At 30.3% G+C, this 17,906-nt stretch overlaps 3 protein-coding genes across 3 annotated transcripts; 1 reads left to right on the plus strand and 2 right to left on the minus strand.

The window, feature by feature from the left end:
- Positions 1-1,632: 1,632 nt before the first annotated feature.
- Positions 1,633-4,402, plus strand: LOC145751327 (kinesin light chain 1-like). The gene has a single exon (XM_082567442.1). It carries the CDS (start codon positions 1,677-1,679, stop codon positions 3,609-3,611), a length of 1,935 nt encoding a protein of 644 aa, XP_082423568.1. The 5' UTR covers positions 1,633-1,676; the 3' UTR covers positions 3,612-4,402.
- Positions 4,320-5,860, minus strand: LOC145751328 (proteasome activator complex subunit 3-like). The gene has a single exon (XM_082567443.1). The coding sequence runs from the start codon at positions 5,806-5,808 to the stop codon at positions 5,026-5,028; it is 783 nt and encodes a 260-aa protein (XP_082423569.1). The 5' UTR covers positions 5,809-5,860; the 3' UTR covers positions 4,320-5,025.
- Positions 5,861-6,590: 730 nt separating this feature from the next.
- LOC145751325 (adhesion G protein-coupled receptor E5-like) lies at positions 6,591-17,493 on the minus strand. The gene is made up of 19 exons (XM_082567441.1): positions 17,225-17,493; positions 13,167-13,301; positions 12,633-12,758; positions 12,341-12,475; positions 12,120-12,245; positions 11,900-12,037; positions 11,402-11,503; positions 11,075-11,205; positions 10,633-10,791; positions 10,191-10,382; positions 9,560-9,799; positions 9,119-9,235; positions 8,880-9,017; positions 8,596-8,705; positions 8,288-8,495; positions 8,025-8,169; positions 7,645-7,805; positions 7,408-7,581; positions 6,591-7,237 (listed from the first exon to the last, which is right to left on the minus strand). Exons 1-19 carry the CDS (start codon positions 17,274-17,276, stop codon positions 7,025-7,027), a joined length of 2,802 nt encoding a protein of 933 aa, XP_082423567.1. The 5' UTR covers positions 17,277-17,493; the 3' UTR covers positions 6,591-7,024.
- Between the last annotated feature and the right edge of the window lie 413 nt (positions 17,494-17,906).

Raw genomic sequence — 17,906 nt, forward strand, 5'->3', positions numbered from 1 at the left:
GTCAGCCAATGACAGACTTTTACAACTTCCATGTTAGGCCTGAAAATACAACCTTTTCTACATTACCAACCTGCAAACCACACTACACACTTAGCAAAACCTATTTCTAGGTATTTAAGCTACTTTTTGGTGCATTTACATCGTTTAAACACCAAAAACTTGACTATAAAATAAGAAAGCCCTTGCTCGCAAATTACAAAAATGAGCACAACAACATGATAGTACATTCGAGCCGTGTGCAAAAGGTTATGACCCTCCTACTTTGTTCTGATAGGCTTAGCCTCGAGCAGAATTCTCGCGACTGATTGGCTACCGCGGAGAATTTTTATCTCTTTATTGTTACGTCAGTGAGAGAAAAGAGCAAGAGCGCTGTTTAATGGTATTTCGTTGTTGGCGGCCAGACAGGCGGACATAAATGAGGAAGCTTTTAAAGCGACCAGGTTGCTCAGTTTATATCAATTATGTAGGCGAAATAAGGCACGGTATGTTGCATGTCATGCTTTAAAATAAACTAGGGCTGTCCTAGTATGATGTGAGATGAAAAAAATTCAAATTTTCACCCTTAAATAGCCACAAAACGGAAAGAAATATTGCTTCTTTTTCTTTTATATTAGTCGTTTTAGTTGCGTTTTGAAAAGCGTCACGGTTAAGCGATTTGAGCGGATATAAATGCAAAGGGTAGTTTGACAACAAATATTATCACGATGTGATAGCTGTTTAAACATTTCGAAATTTTTATTAATTAAATTTCGTTGAATAAAACTTAGGGCCAAGTTGTATTGCATTTCCCTATGGTTACGTCATATTTTGCCTGTGACGTAGTCGCGAGTATAAATAATTTAGTATCTTCTGATCAATGTCGGGCCAGGCGTTTTTGCATTACGTGATCAGTCTGAAATAGTCTACTTTCAATGGTGTCTCGCTATTCCTTTTTATTGTTGGCTAACGTTAAGGGCGTTGTGTTGTGACCTGTTCAATGATAGATTTTAGAAAGCAGGTAATAAGGATTTTTTTGTTTTTTATAATCAACTATGTTTAAATTTTTGGTTTTGATTCAATTATTAACCTTTCTTATTTGAAAATATGTACGTGTGTTGAAAAAATGACTCTTAGATGTATTTTTTTAGTTTATTCTAATTATTTACCATAAATATTATTTTTTTAAAATATTGTAGTGGCAACTAACATGTAGTTTTTCGTTAGCTCTTTTAATAAAATAAAGATCAATAATTAAGTTCTTGCCTTTATTGATTATTTAAAAGGGGGTTGTCTAATGGTCTTGATTTTTTAAGGTCTGTAAGTTTGTATAAATTTGATAAATATATTAGTATATACATAAAATATTGTACGAAAATTTCAACATTTACAAAAAAAAAACTTAAAAAAAAATAATACTAATGGACTGTTTTAATTGTAGGGAGGTAAACTTGTAGACCTATTAACAATAAAATTAATACAAGTAAGGGTGCTTTTATGTTATGGTTAATTACCTATTTTAATTGCCTTAATTTTCTATATGATGTCTCTGTAATTAAACAACATTTTAAATAGACTATTGGTACCGTGTAAGTATAGGGTTGTATAGAGGTATATATACATTAAATATATTAAAATCTTGTTTTTAGTATTAGGGGATAAGTAATACTGTTCAAAAATAGATAATTTTAAATTTTCACATGAAATCTGAAGAGATGACGAGTGGTATGATGGTCATAGATGCAAATTCAAATATGAACGAAACCTTAGAAAATGATGTCAGCATATCTATTGTCTCTGATGTTCAGGATAATCACCGATTATCCCAAGACGAAATTGTTGCCAATACAAGGGCTGTTGTACAAGGTCTCGAGCAGTTAAAGAACGAGCACAACTCGATTTTGCATAGTTTGTTAGCAACACTAAATGCTATTCGTCGTGAAAAAGACGAAGATGTAAATCTTGTCGAAGAAAAGTCAAATATTATTAAAAAATCGCTGGAAATGATTGAGCTGGGTCTTGGTGAAGCAGAAATGATGGTGTCCTTGTCTGGTCATTTAAACTCCATGGAATCTGAAAAGCAACGCTCGAAGGCACTTATTAAAAGGTTGTGCCAAGAAAATGCCTGGCTTAGAGACGAACTTGCTAACACCCAGAACAAATTGCAAATGTCCGAACAAAAAATCGTACAACTTGAAGAAGAAAAGAATCATCTCGAATTTTTAAAGTCAATAAAAAAGTTTGATGATGATGTAACTGGCCAAACGGGAGGAAATTCTGCGACTAAGTCTGGAAGTGACGATCTTTTCCCTCCTGGTGAGGATGAACCTGCTAGCGGAGAATCTAACATCCAATCTACATCTTTAAACCAAATCAACACTAGCACGGTTGCAAGTGGCGGGTATGAAATTCCAGCCAGACTACGTACCCTACATAACTTGGTAATCCAGTATGCAAGTCAAGGTAGATACGAAGTTGCTGTGCCTTTATGTAAACAGGCACTTGAAGATCTGGAAAAGACATCTGGGCATGATCATCCAGATGTAGCGACCATGCTAAATATTCTGGCGCTTGTTTATCGGGACCAGAACAAGTACAAGGAGGCTGGTAACTTGCTTAATGATGCTTTGGCTATTCGAGAGAAAACCTTGGGACCGGACCACCCAGCTGTGGCAGCTACATTAAATAACTTGGCTGTTTTATATGGTAAGCGTGGCAAATATAAAGAAGCCGAACCACTTTGCAAGAGAGCTTTGGAGATAAGAGAAAAAGTTTTGGGTAAAGATCATCCTGATGTTGCAAAACAATTAAACAACCTTGCTCTTTTGTGTCAGAACCAAAGCAAGTACGATGAAGTGGAGAAGTATTACCAGCGTGCTCTACACATTTATGAAAATAACCTTGGGCCAGATGATCCAAATGTCGCTAAAACAAAAAACAACTTGGCCTCGGCATACATGAAACAGGGCAAATTTAAGCAAGCAGAAACATTGTATAAACAAGTTTTGACACAAGCTCATGAAAAAGATTTTGGAAGCATTGACGAGAAAAATAAGCCAATCTGGATGCATGCTGAAGAAAGGGAAGCATCGATTTACACTGGGCAACACAAGGACACGGCTCCATATGGTGAGTATGGGGGTTGGTACAAGGCAGCGAAGGTTGACAGTCCGACTGTTACTACAACTTTAAAAAACCTTGGTGCCCTTTATCGACGACAAGGCAAATATGAGGCAGCACAAACTCTAGAGAACTGTGCAACACGCTCTGATCGTCAACCCCTTCCTGGAAAATCTTCACCTGCTAGTTCTTACGCTGGTGGGCAAGGTAAAGATCGTGTTCAATACAACCGAACACAAGAAGGGGGAGAGGAAGTGAAGGCTGAATGGTCAAGTGATGGCAGTGGTGCACTACGTCGAAGTGGTTCGTTTAATCGCCTCCGTGCATCCCTAAAACGAAGCAGCGCAAAAATAGTAGGCAGGTTAACTGGCGCACCTGATCAAGATCCTCTGTCTAACACCAACATGAAGAGGGCTACATCTCTCGGTGTGCTTAACTCAAGATTGGAAAGTCCTCATCAGGTCCAAGGAAGATCGGCTGCAAGACATTCAAATCACCATGCTGAAGCTCCTTAAAGTTAAATACTCATAAAGAGAAGATAGATTTGCATCTTTGCATGTAACCGTCGAATTGGATAAAATATATTCAAATAGTACTTTAAAAAGCATGAATGTATATGTGTTGAGTGTAGTGTAATTAGATGGTGCTTTGCCGTGTGTTTTATTAATTAGATTTTCTTTTAGTACTACCGACATTACAAAGTATTTCTGTTTAACGAATTTGTTCCATATACTGTGACTTTCAAAATCAAATAAAATGCATGGTTGCATATATTTTTGTTGATTTAAAAAAACACAAATTGATTAAGTGGTATTTATAGATAACATATATTGCCCTAATACATAAAAAAATGTTCCAAATAAAAAAAATTAAGAATAAGCTAAAATTAAAGAAAAATGCTCGGTACTGAAGTATTTATTTTAATTTAACTTAATTAATTATTTATCGTACCCTAATAATGTTTTGTTTTATTTTCTTTTATCTAATGTTTTTTCTAATTTGTTTTTTTTTAATGTGCAATTAATGACTTATATTAATTTCTTGCTTTTCAAATATCTTTTATTTTATTTATGCTCTGAGTTGTTTACATTAGATGTTATTACCAAATAGTAACAGACCTAAAAAATTCTAATAACCCCAAAAAATATTATATATCTTAATAAAAATTGAATTAAACATAAGAGATAGAATGTAAAGTACAACAAATCAGTGAAAAGTTGTTTGTGCTATAATTTATTTGATTTACATTTTACATATACAGAACGGATTGAATGTTATTGATTAAGCGTTCTGAACTTTAAATTAAAACAACACTGTAAAATGTCTTGATTGAATTTTTTTAAAGCTATAGATTAAGATTTTTTTTAATTAACAATAATAACAGAGAAATGCTATTTATTCGACTAGACCACACCACATAAAATACAGAAAAGTTTAAATAAAAGCAAAGTTTAATATTGTCAGGTTTAAGCTTAGTTTTAAAAAACCACTATGCTGAAGTGGTGACTCTAAAAGCAAAATAAATAACAGAGGGACTGTTTGGCACTGCAAAGGAAAATTTAATGTTTAAAAACAAAAATTAATATACCTTGACCCTTATTAGGAATGTGACAAAAGTTATATATACTCAACCTTACCCAATATGTTTGGGTTGCTTTTCATAAATTTTTTTGTGTTAAGTTATTTTGGCAGTAAGTCACAAATAACATTGACACTAGACGTTTTTTAAAGTAAGGAGGCAGAAAAAAAATCCCATATTATTACCAAACAATAAAAAGTATGTATATACACAATCATAGTCAAAAAACGATCAATAAAACAAAAATAAAGGTAAGCTGAATTTTCTAAAACAACACATCTTCATTTTCTGAACTGATTCTTCCCATGACTAAAGATGTATTTATCTAAAATTTGATATCTTAGGCCTTTTTAATACATTCCGTCAATATTCACATTTCTTGGTTTCTTAATTTTTTCAATGTTTTTAATAATCATGTCATGGAGAACGGAATAGTGATTTCGTAATTCTGATGCAATCAAGCGTAAACTAAGAAACTCCTTTTCGTCGAGTTCAGTGATGAACTGTCTGTAATCTCCAACATGTGGATACTTTGCTGCTTTTGCAACTATTTGGCCTCGGGTAAAGAAATACTTTGAAATTTGGTCTAAAAATGAAGCACTTTCGCTTTCCACTTGCCGTAACTCAGATAAAGTTTCTTCTTGGATAGAGACGCCAAAATTATTACCATCTTCTATTTTAGGGATTAGTAACGTAACCCACATTCTAACGGTGTTGCATTTTTCTACCAAAAGTCGAATCTCAGGCTTAAGAATATTAATAATTTTAAGAAGATGGACATTACATGGTACAGAGCCATGTGTAAATTCAAAGACTTTTGATCCTAAACATTTAGAATGGCAAGTTAAATCGCCATGGTTATCATCATCTGCTATTTTTCGTTTCTTGCTTGCAGTTAAGTCATTTTTCGTGTGATTGTTCAGAATTGGTTCCGGAATGGGTAAATTTACCTTAACGACAATATTCGCAGTTTTATCTAGTTGCATGTAATCTTCCTTAAGCATCGTGTCCAGCTCAATACATTTTTTGGGGAAGTAGTTCATGACCAACTCTTCTGCTTCCTTCGAAATATTCTCTTTGAATGACTTTATTTTTTCACGCAGCTCTTTGTCTTTAATATTTTTTAAATCCATCTCTTAACCTTATATTTATATACTTTAAAATAGAAATAACTTATTTGAAATAAACCTTTAAGATAAGACTAGGTTATCATTATGAGTGAAAGCAATAAAGTAAAAACGTTTGTTTATTAATAAGAAAAAACTAAAAATAGAAGTGAAACTTGTTTTATTCTGGTTTTCTTTGAAACTCGTGTTTTGTCTGCATTCTAGCCAATTCAACTTCAATAATGACTAACAACAAAATATTTTTACAATTGATAGCTTTTTATAGCCTTTATATGTAATAAAAAAATATTATATTATCTTACATGCCGCGTTTTTAACCGCGTGTAATTGTATTTCGATCGATTCGAGGCCTCTACCTCCCACCCGCGGTGATTGATAACAGAATAAATATTTACTTATTGCAGCAATAAAAAAAGATAAACTATTGTTAATTATTTTATTCTTTAGATAACAAAAGTTTGTAGTAATTATTTAAATTTTATTTTCTTAAAATGTTGTACTTATAAAAAATATTTAAGTTTATTTGGAAACACTTAAAATATTTTAAATTTCGTGGAACATGTGTTCATTCTTGAGAAACTTTGTAGCGAAGAGTTTATTTAATTATTTAAACTAAGAAAAGTTTTGGATAACTGTCCTTTAACCTAAATACTAATTAGACAATTGACAAAGTAAGCCATTTTATCAACAACAGAACAATATATTTATTTTTTAATTTTTAAAAAGAAATTAACCAAAATTTAGTTTAAAAAAATGTTGTTTTTAAAATTTTGTTGTTGTGGAGATGTCCATTTCGTCAAAAGTTTTTTAGTTATGTAAGCAAATATTGTTATATGGTATTTGACCTTGTTATAAGATAATGTGATTTTTAAAAGTACTTTTAAATGATGATTTGCTAACCTTTTTTATTCCATAAAGGTAATTTTTTACTTTGGTCTTAAATCAAAAAAATCTAGTTAACTTTTATCTTGCTAATTGAATTTTTTTTATGTAGCCTTAGTCTATGCAACAAAATATTATCCTAATACAGATATACTTTAATTTAATTCTATTATGACAAATTCAATTTTAAGAATTGCTATACAAATGAAGACTTCTACTGATCCAGCTATGCATAAAACATTTGGTTAATAGTATAAACATTTAGTGGTAAATTCAAATATCTACATTAAGACAATTTAAAAAGTCTTTTTTTAACTTCTTAACACAGTTTAAACATTCTTCAAGCCTTGCTTGGATTTGTGGAGAGTGTGTTTTGTCTACTTTCTCCATTCGCGGATGTGGTTTTGCCGTAGTTTTTGAAATTTGTATCCTTTGCACCGGCACTTGATATGTACTTGTTAACAGGCGCACCTTTTTTTCTACCAAATCTCTGTCCCCATTCATTTTTCACATCACTATTTCGGACACAATGCAGCAGAAATATAAATACACCCTGAAAGATTTACAATTTCAACCTTTAGTTTAATTAGTAAATCATAGCTTAAGATGACCCAATAGTTATGGTGTTGTGTAAGTAACATTTTTATTTATAATGTTAAAATCAGCTTTTATAGGCTAAACTACTAAACAATTTATAAAGCATTGTTTCAACATCATGCCTACCTGCAAAGAAGCAAATACTGTGAACAGCCAGCTTATCGTGAAGAAAAATGTCACAGTATCAGAAAGAATCATGAAATATCCAACCACCCAAATTAAACCCAAAGAACAGAAGATTGTTATGGCAATAACCAAGTGTTCTCTTATGCCTCTCTGTGAGTTTCTTGAAGAACTGACCTGTAAAAGGTAAGGCTGTAGATTTTCTAACCATAGAAATTGATTGGTAAAAAATTGTCATACCTTTTTTCGATTCCATGTGACGTTTCGCACCACCAAAAAGAACATGACTGCATTAAAAATAATTATAAGTCCAAAGGGAAGAAGAAATGCAAAGTACAGGGAGTAACTATGAAGCCAACAAAGATTTTCCGCCAGTAAAGCAGAAGTTGCAACTGGAGCAGCTATTTATAAAACATTAAATATTATTAAAGCAATTTTTGTTTAAAAATAATTGTTTTTGTCTTGCCATGTTGGATTAGGAAAAAATGCTGTAGGTAAATTTTTAAGGTCATATAAAATATTATCGTTTGTTACATAACATCCAGCTACAATTGATATATTACATAGATATGATGGAGGCTTATGCAGCACAAAATAAATAAAAGGCAGGTTTGTCAAACCTTTTTGATAAATTGGAGGATCTTGGCTTGGTTTTGAGAGTACAAGTGCAATAATTGCATTTATAACTACAATTACTAAAGGAGTCAGGTATCCAAAGGTAGTAGCAATCCTCATGTAATTTGAACTCCAAACTCGATCGAAAATCTTTAAAAAAAAGGTAATTAATTTTTATTATTTTGTTTAACATTGACATTTGAAAATAAATAGGAACTGTATTTTGAGTATATTCAGTTTTTAATCAGGATTTTTTTTTAATAATTACCTTGACAAGTGACTTGTATAAAGTGTAAGCGTATACTGCCATCCAGCACATTGTTGAAAGTAGAAAATATTGAAGTAACATTGTTGCAATAATGCATCCAATAGTACTATCTCTCTTATCAATTCCAGCCAAAAATACAATATACACGCAAATAAGGTTTAGGCAAATGTGTATATTCACTTTGCTGGATCTTTTCTGTAGTATTTTTCTAAAATAAGAATGGTGTAAAAAGTCATTTACAAAATTTTTAATACTTTAAACACAAATCCCTTTCTTTTAAAAAATGTTAAAAGTAGAATAATATTTACTTTGGTACACTTAGTGCAACTACAGTTAGAGCTAAGCACACAATTGATACACTACATCCAACTTTTGATGCAACAGATAAAGCAACATTTGCTGGAACTCTATAGACATTCTAAAAGGTTAAATAAACAAATTAGTTATCAACTTAATTGGGTATACTTTTGAGCTGTTTTACAAATATTTTAAAAACAATTTTTAAAATGGTTCACATAAATGTACTAAAACATTTGATTTTAAGAGATGTTATTTTTTACATTTTTTTTATAAAATTTCAAGTTGTTCTTACAAATATTAGTGCAAAGTTTGTCAAATGGGTGCATCTGCATTCAGCTGGGTTTGTTCCCTCAACTAAAAAGCAACCTTCTGATGACCAATCATTTATAGTAAAATCCCATGAAACACAAGTTTGGTTGAAGTAATCGTCCTAAAATTTAACAAATATTGGTAAAAAATTTTAATATATTTTAAAAATCAATAAATTTGTATAAAATTGAAACTTTTCCATTTTTAAATCTTGGTACCTACCTTGAAACTATCTTCAGTTGACCTTTTTCCCGGGGTTGCAGTTATGCCTCTGTGACTTATTATTACAGGCTCAGTTAAACCTGTTATTTGTTGCTTAGCTATATCTGCCGATGCGACCTAAACATTATTAAATCTATAGACACGAACACAACAAAATAGCATTGTAAAATACTGCGGTACACATTAAATTTATGCGATTAAGGTTAAAAATAGGATTGTTATATTTTTCAACTGCTTATGTCATTAAGTCATGAAAACCAGTTTTAGATATGATTAAGCTAGGCATTAACAGATAGCTTCATAACACATTAACAAAAACATTATTTTACAAAAATATATAAAACCTATTGCTGTAGGTTGATTTAAAAAATATTTATGAAAAAAATATTAAATTATGACCATCAAGCACTATTAAAATACAGATTTTTAACTTTTATTTACCCAGTCAGTTTCATCTTGACTTGGAAACAAGGTACTCATCCTGTACAGTAAAAACACGTTTCGCACAATACTTTGATCCAAAAAGTGACTTTGAACACCTTGATTTTGCAAGGTTCGAGCCATTTCCAGTGCTTCAGCAGGAATGTCTATCGAAACCGGTTGAATTGTTTGACTGGAATTTGCAGAATAAACTGTCGCTTGAAATGCAACTGGCTGGGTCACATCATTCAAGTCAATAATCTAAGTTAAAAATGTTTTGTTAAAATTTTTTTTTTAAACGGAGAAATGTTTTAAATTTTTTTTAACTTTATTTCCCCTATTTCTTAAAATAGGTGCTAAACAATTTCATTTGCATACAACCCTTGGTATTTCTTATTATAATAAATTACTGCTATTCACTCCTCAAAATTACTGCTATTCACTCCTCAAATACTTTAAAGACATGCCTGAAAAGACTTAAAAAAGGACTGCTGTCCAATTATGGGTTTGACTTTTCAAGAAGAAAATATCAAGTTTTTGTTTGCTATTTTTAACATGTTAAAATTTAAAATAGAAAAGTTGTTCATAAATTTCCATACTAAATGAACATCGAGATATAATAATTTAATATTTACTAATGCTATATTATTACCTCAGCAGCAATGTTCGGTGTCAAAACACGTAAATTTCGATTATCTATCTCAACTGCAAAACCAATATTGCTTAAGGATTGGACCAATGATGTAACTCTATCTGACAGAATCTGACTGACAGTTGTTGCCATAACTTGCTCCGAAATACGGTCTCCAATTGCCACAATATGTTCATATAAAAATGATGACACCTTGAATTGTAAGTATTATTAGCCTAATGAAGTTTAATTAAACAGTGTATAACTTAACAGTAAATTGACTAAATTAAAACATAAAAAATATATTATTTTTTAAAAATTATTTTTTTTTTTTTGTTTCGATCAAGACCTTTTAGTTAACTGAAGTATTTACACAACGTGAATTAAAAATTTTAATTTTAATGTGCTATAAAGCATTACAACTTTCTTAATATAAAAAAATACAGCAATCACTTGAACTTACAGGTCGAGTATTACTAATCTCTGAAACTGTCTCAACAAAGTTAATAGCCATAATGGTCTCTTCATTGGTAAGATTTCCAGAGTTTTCCTCTAAAAGATGACTTAGTAATCTGGATTGATCAATCAGAAAGCGACTTGAGTAATTAACTCCCCTTTCAACCTGTATTATTACAAAAAAACTGTCCTGTCTTTAAAATATATTCAATCGCATCAGGTATAGGTAATCTTTGTATTTTGTTTTTTTTGCGTTGACTTTGGCAATTAGTTATTGGTTCCAAATGGCTAATAATTAATTTAAAAATTTTTTTTTTTTGACTTCAACAGTTTGTATGTTTTATAATTTATTACTTAGGTGTTCTACAACATAAAAGCAATATACACGGGACTACATATAAATCTAGCAAATAAAATTTACTTAAGTTTTGAATGCCCAATATTATTACCTGAGAGGTTATAGTAAATATTGTGTTATTGGTGCAATTAATTGCATCAAAAGTTTGAAGGTCAAAAAAGGCAAATTCTGATGTAAAATCATTTTCTGGAGCTACACACCGAATTAAAGCAATTGGATACCCTAGATAAAAATAAAATATTTGTGATTTCTTTTTAAAGTAATGGTGTCAAAAAAAAAAACACAAAATTGACATCAAAAAATATTTTTATTTAATAACTTTGCTGAAAAATTATTAATCTATGTCTTTTTGGCCTTATTAAAGGCCTTTTAATTCTTGGTTTAAAACTTTAAATTATTTCATTTTTCAGTAGATTACCAGCTGGGCATCTTTGCTCAGAGTACGCCAACAAAAATGGAAGTGTGCGACCAAAAAAATATGTTTTGCCATCTTCAGTTATGTTTGCAGGTGCACATGAACCTATTATAAATGGTAAAGAATAATAATTTGTTAGATTCTCATCATTATAAACTTTTATATTTTACCAATTTTCTCTAGTTTAATACTTTTTTTTGTATATATCTTTATCCTCGATGTGGGAAAGTCGAATGCGCGACTTAAACATAGAGTAACATCAGTCACTCCGACCCAGTATCGAGTTGCCTATGGCATTTTGGAAGGGCTCAGCAGGAGTTTGAGGGCCCTACAGCATAAGATCAGTGGGGATTAAAAAGGGCCCTACAGCATAAGATCAGTGGGGATTAAACCCATGACCTCATGTGTGGTGTAGCAAGTGTTCTTTCCACTACACCACCTGCTGGTCATTTAAGATAAGATATACTTAGTGGGTTAAAAATATAAAAATTATTCTGATACCTGTATTTGTTGTACATGACCCATTCTCATTGGTGTAAGTTTCGTTGTTACATTCACAATTAAAACCGCCAATAGTGTTAACACAAATTTGGTTGGGAAGTGTACAATTGTGAGTTTTTGTGAAACATTCATCTATGTCTATGAAGAAGTTTTCAAAGTTATAAGAATATTAATGGAAATGCATTTATGATTGTAATTTAAATTTATAGCAATCACTAACCTATGCATATTTCCAAACTAGTGTTGTTGAATCTAAAACCTGGTAAACAGTCGCAAGTTAAGTTACCATCTGTGTTCATGCATTGGCTGGGTGATGGACATTCAAAATTTGAACAAACATCGGCAACTAAAGTTTAACGAAAATTGTTTTAATACCAATGTTGCATCTACTTTTACTTACACAGTTTTTTAGCAATGCCTATATTTTTAAACAGTTCTTACCAGTTAAAGGTGTACAAGAGCCATCTGGATTAGCAGTTGAATTTGCATCACAAAAACAAAAGAAACTGCCACCGTTACTAGAACACAATTGGTGAGGTAGTATACAGGTATTTGGTCTTGAACATACATCTATTTCTATAACACAGAAAAATTTAAACAATAACCCCCCATTTTTAACCAAAATTCGGAGTGCTAAAATACAAAATGCTATGTACTAAATTTTTATTTCCGTATAAAATAAGAAAAAATGTCGATTGTAAGTTGCAAATTCCCTTTTATTTCACTGAATTACCTTCACATACTATAGAACTATTGTCGTTAAACATAAATCCACTGGAACAATTGCAAGTAAAACTGCCAACCGTGTTTATGCATCGACTTGGAGATGGGCAAGGAGAATTTAAGCATTCGTCAATATCTAAAGAATAACGTTTAAGTTAAGATTGGGCTGGGTTTATACAAAATCTCTGGTTAGATTGACAAATTAATTTTAAAATTGGCTATATTAAGTATATATAGCCTACAAACTCGGTAACGTACACGTAGCAAAACCTAATAAGCTGTAAAAAGATTGGCGGTAATTTCGACTCGTATACAACTCAACTCGTAGGTTTTTTAGTAAAATAGACCAACAAGAATGTGGTATTGGCTTTGTTTGAAGAGTAAATTGGCTTCAGTTTAAATTAACATGGCACTAAAATGGAAAGGATAGTTAAAACGGGAAGGATAAAAGGCTGTTTGAAATTTCGCGACACGAAGACCGAAATTTAAGGTAGGCTATGCTATGAACAGAAACTTATGAAAAATAGTCGTAGCATTTTTGCACCTGAGCAAGTTATTCCGTTGCCATTATATCCCGCTATGCAAATGCATGCAAATCCCCCGGGAATGTCGTTACAGTCAGCATTTTGGTCACAATTGTTAGTTGCACATGAAAGGGGTTGGCCCAACACTAAGCTACCTGTAAAAATATAATAATTTATTTTTTTAAATTGCATTAGGCTTTGGTAATTTATTAATTTTGGCTACGGCCTACGATGGCCCACAAGGGCAAAACATTTAAAAAAGTAAAAACATTTTAAAAACTAAAAACATTTAAAAAATTAAAAACATTTAAAAAATTGAAAACATTTAAAAAATTAAAAACATTTTAAAAATTGAAAACATTTTAAAAATTAAAAACATTTTAAAAATTGAAAACAATTTGAAAATTAAAAACATTTTAAAAATTGAAAACATTTTGAAAATTGAAAACATTTAAATTTTTGAAAACATTTCAAAAGTCGAAAACATTTTTCCGGCGCCAACCAGACCTTACGCGGTCCCAAGACAGAGTACCGGAACTCTAAAGATATTAAAAGTCGACCACGAGGCGCTACCTGTGCCGCTGAATGCAAGTTACCAATAGTTTTGGACGTTTTTTTTTATATTTATTTAGTGTTAAATAGGAATATGGGCATACATAATTAAATGAATTAGTCAGTGTCAGTTTGACATAGTGACAGCGGTAGCCTGTGGTAAAGTACATGGCGTACCGGTTACGTACCGGTCGCTTTATATTAACCTAAAAATACATTAACTTTAATATATAAAAATTTAAATTGCAATTGGGTATAACTGTATTCGTTGTGGCAATAGAATTCCGACTTCTGTACTGTGGGCTACTGGGCTACCCTGACTGTTAATACATTTCTTTTTAAATTTTGGCATTATTTAGAATTTGATGTTGTTTGATTTGTTATTAATAAAGTCAAGTAGCAGTCAGAATAGTTGCTAGTAAAACAGGCACCTTTAAACCAGATTGCAGAGCTTGGTTTTGCAGTACACACATGGCATACATGTATACTTGTGACTAGACATTTTACCTATGTATACGGAGTGTTTTTTGTACAAGGTTAATAAGTTTAAAAAATAAAAATTGTTATAAGAATTAATTGCTAACATTGTGAAGAATACATGCAAGAAAGTTTTAAATATTGTCCTAATTGCTCAAGGCTCTGAGGTAATCTTTATACCAGAAAAAAGCATATTCCATTTACCCTTAAGCAAACAAAGACGAGCTTGGAATAACCTATGGAAGAATTGTGTTGTATATTTGTTTTACCACAGAAGTTACTGATAATAGGATTCAAGAAACAGTTGTTAATATGAAACCTAAATGTTCACACAATACTGAAACCATTCCTAATCAACGTAAACTGTAGTCATTTGATTGAAAAAAAACTTTTATGACAATGAGAGTAAGTCTTTTAAAAATGCAACCTTGTGTGTGAGTTAAGTAAAATTTGTGGTTTGATGAGGTTCACTTGTTTTTGAAACACTTAATATTTCATTTTTTTATAATGATATTATTTTTAACTTTAACTAAACAATGTTAAACATAATTTGTGTCAGTTTATTTATTATTTAAGTAATCTTTTGAAAAAATTTTACCATATACCTACTGTATTTTATTAGAAGTTGTAAATAGCAGCCTATGGTATATGGATTGTATTTTATGTTATTTTTACATATTAAAATTTTAAGGTTCTAAACTGTGTTAATTTTCCTCTTATTAATAAATCTTTGTTGTTTTACCATTTGTGATAAATCAAATTGTTATATATACTTAAATAAAAAAAATTATAACACAGTCTTGGATTATTCATTGTACAATCAAAGTATATACATTTTAAAAAGTAATAAGAGGTTAAATTGTATTTTTAGGTAAATATAAAGCGGATTAATTCGCTAAAATTTAGCAGAGTTAGTTCTGCAGGCCACTAGCCAAAAGGTCACTAAACCGCTACGCCATGTACGTTACCACAGGCTACCGCTGTCACTATGTCAAACTGACACTGACTAATTTATTTAATTATGTATGCCCATATTCCATAACCTGTATTATGCGCTAAAACGGTTTCGGGTTTCAGCCCTGATAATAATTTCACAATATTTTAATTTTATCCGAGCGTTTAAACCTAACAAAATACATAAACCGACACAATTCCCGCTGAATCCAAGTTACCAATAGTTTTGGACGGTTTTTCTATATTTATTTAGTGTAAAAAAGGAATATGGACATACATAATTAAATAAATTAGTCAGTGTTTTTTTTTTGTAATGTTTTCAAAAATTTAAATGTTTTTAATTTTTGAAATGTTTTCAATTTTTGAAATGTTTTCAATTTTTGAAAGTTTTTAATTTTTAAAATGTTTTCAATTTTCAAAATGTTTTCAATTTTTGAAATGTTTTCAATTTCTAAAATGTTTTTAATTTTTAAAATGTTTTCAATTTTTAAAATGTTTTTAATTTTTAAAATTTTTTCAATTTTTGAAATGTTTTTAATTTTTGAAATGTTTTCAATTTTTAAAATGTTTTCAATTTTCAAAATGTTTTCAATTTTTGAAATGTTTTCAATTTTTGAAATGTTTTTAATTTTTGAAATGTTTTTTAAACTAATGTTTTCAATTTTTTAAATGTTTTTAGTTTTTAAAATGTTTTTACTCTTTTAAATGTTTTGCCCTTGTGGGCCACCGTAAAACGGCCAGACTAAAACAAGTAATTAAAAATATTGAAATATAATCTAAAAAGGGTAACATATTGTCGGGGGTTTTAAATTCATTTTAAAAACGCTTGCTATAAATAAAGGCTATGTATTTTATTGTTTAACAAATAACGAAAACATTTTTTACTATTTAGTTTATAAAATCGCATTCTTAACTTAAACCCTTTTTATCTTCCTTCGTGCATGACGAAATTCCAAAACAAATTGGGCAGGGTAAAGCGAGTGCAAAACACCAAACAACAATTACTTAAGTTATATGCAAATAAGTCTGCCAAAGTAAATTTAGAATATACAGTTTAAATAGGTATTCGTTTAAGGGAACACAGTTTACCGCGTATTTATATATTACCAATAGCAAAAGGTGCGCACCAAACCGTTAATCGTTAATTTATGAAGTTAAATTTTTCGTTAAATTTAACTTTTAAGATAATTTAAAAAAATTTTTACTGGACCTGTTATCTTTCGTTCGTTAGATTAAGTCCGTTAATTCATTATTTAAACAAGTAAACCATGGTAATATACGTTTAAATATGTTTAATATGACCGTTTATCGGGTTTAAACGTTGCAATTTTTAAACGATGTACGTAATTACTATCTGGTCGCCGTTATTTAGGCATTATGCTAGTTTTAAAAACTTACGTTTGTTTAGTTAAATTATCAACTAAAATAAAACTGTTTTTTTTTTATAAAAGAGGGTTGTTTTTTTGTTTGTTTTATTTAAATTTTAACGTTAACGGTTGTCGATTACTTCCGTTACATTCCCTTCAATTTAACAAATTCACGTTAACGAAGTATTGTGTAACGAATTAACATTTAACGAAGTTACTTTTTTTGGTTAACTGTGCCCACTTATGCCAAAAGCACTTTATATCCTTAAAAATTCCGTTTCTTAATTTATCGGTAGGCCTATAGTTTTCATTTCGTGCATGTCGAAATTTCAAAATAATTTAGGTAAACAATGGATTCGTAATAATGACTAATAAATGACGTATATGTTGTTTATACACAACTTGCCATTTTGAATTCAAGGCTTAATAAAGTATAAAACTAGCAAATAAATACGCAAACCATCGATTTTTTTATATTTTTAAAAGCACAGTAATTTAAACGTGATAGTATAGCCTACATAACGTATTGAGTTTATATACGCTATTGCTTATGTTATAAAAAATAACTTTTTTAACGCAAAATCTGACAATTACTTAAAGTGGATATTTAAAAAAATTAATGTTTTGCAAATTACAATTTATTTTAACAAATCGTACTTATGAGCCTACTATTTAAAAAAATTATAGTTACGGATATTATTTAAACCAAATTAAACCCGTTTTCTTACCTTGATTCAAAATCAAGCAACATATCGCCAATAGAATCAATTTCTGTAGCATTTTTAAAAACTTCTTAGAGTTGTACTAACTATAACTTTAGAGTTATCCTTGATTATGCTTAACACAAAAATAAATTGGCGAGCTTGCTGCCGCAAATACAAGTACATTCATTCGTGAAAAAGGAGTTTCCTAAAAATCCCCTAATTTGTATTGTAGTTTTCCCGCTGCATTAACTAATTTTTTATCTATTTTTAATGTTCGCTTATTTTTGCACGTGATTTCTATAGACAATGTCGAAAGTAGTTGTGTTATTGCTTTGTGTTATATATAGCCTAAAATTCCACTGTTAAATTTGGCAAAGGCAATCTAGCGTAAAAATCTCAAAATAACCGCACAATTATTTACATCCAACGTTTAAAACATTTATTAAAGCCCAAAATTGAACTACAACACGTAATATTTCTTACAGCAAAAATAAACACGTGAAAAATGCTAAGAACAGAAAGTGCAAACATATATAACATAAATATCAATGCATCGATTTAGGTAATGAGTTACATTTTATAGAGAATATTTTTTTTTATTTTCGTTTTTTAAAACTTTATAATTATATATTTTTTTAATAAAGCATATCGTTTGCTGTTACATAATAAGGTTGTTACATGACAGCAACACCCATTTAATTTTTTT

The sequence above is a fragment of the Corella eumyota genome, chromosome 4, assembly GCF_963082875.1.
Source record: "Corella eumyota chromosome 4, kaCorEumy4.1, whole genome shotgun sequence".
Classification (NCBI taxonomy): domain Eukaryota; kingdom Metazoa; phylum Chordata; class Ascidiacea; order Phlebobranchia; family Corellidae; genus Corella; species Corella eumyota.

Bases quoted from the DNA above. Each gene is read 5' to 3' on its own strand.
- LOC145751327 (XM_082567442.1), top strand. From the start codon at position 1,677: ATGAAATCTGAAGAGATGACGAGTGGTATGATGGTCATAGATGCAAAT.
- LOC145751328 (XM_082567443.1), bottom strand. From the start codon at position 5,808: ATGGATTTAAAAAATATTAAAGACAAAGAGCTGCGTGAAAAAATAAAG.
- LOC145751325 (XM_082567441.1), bottom strand. From the start codon at position 17,276: ATGCTACAGAAATTGATTCTATTGGCGATATGTTGCTTGATTTTGAAT. The intron at 11,504-11,899 runs GTATCAGAATAA...CATTTATAATAG, and splicing joins GTCATGTACAACAAATACAG to GTTCATGTGCACCTGCAAAC. The intron at 10,383-10,632 runs GTAAGTTCAAGT...TTACAATTCAAG, and splicing joins AGATTAGTAATACTCGACCT to GTGTCATCATTTTTATATGA.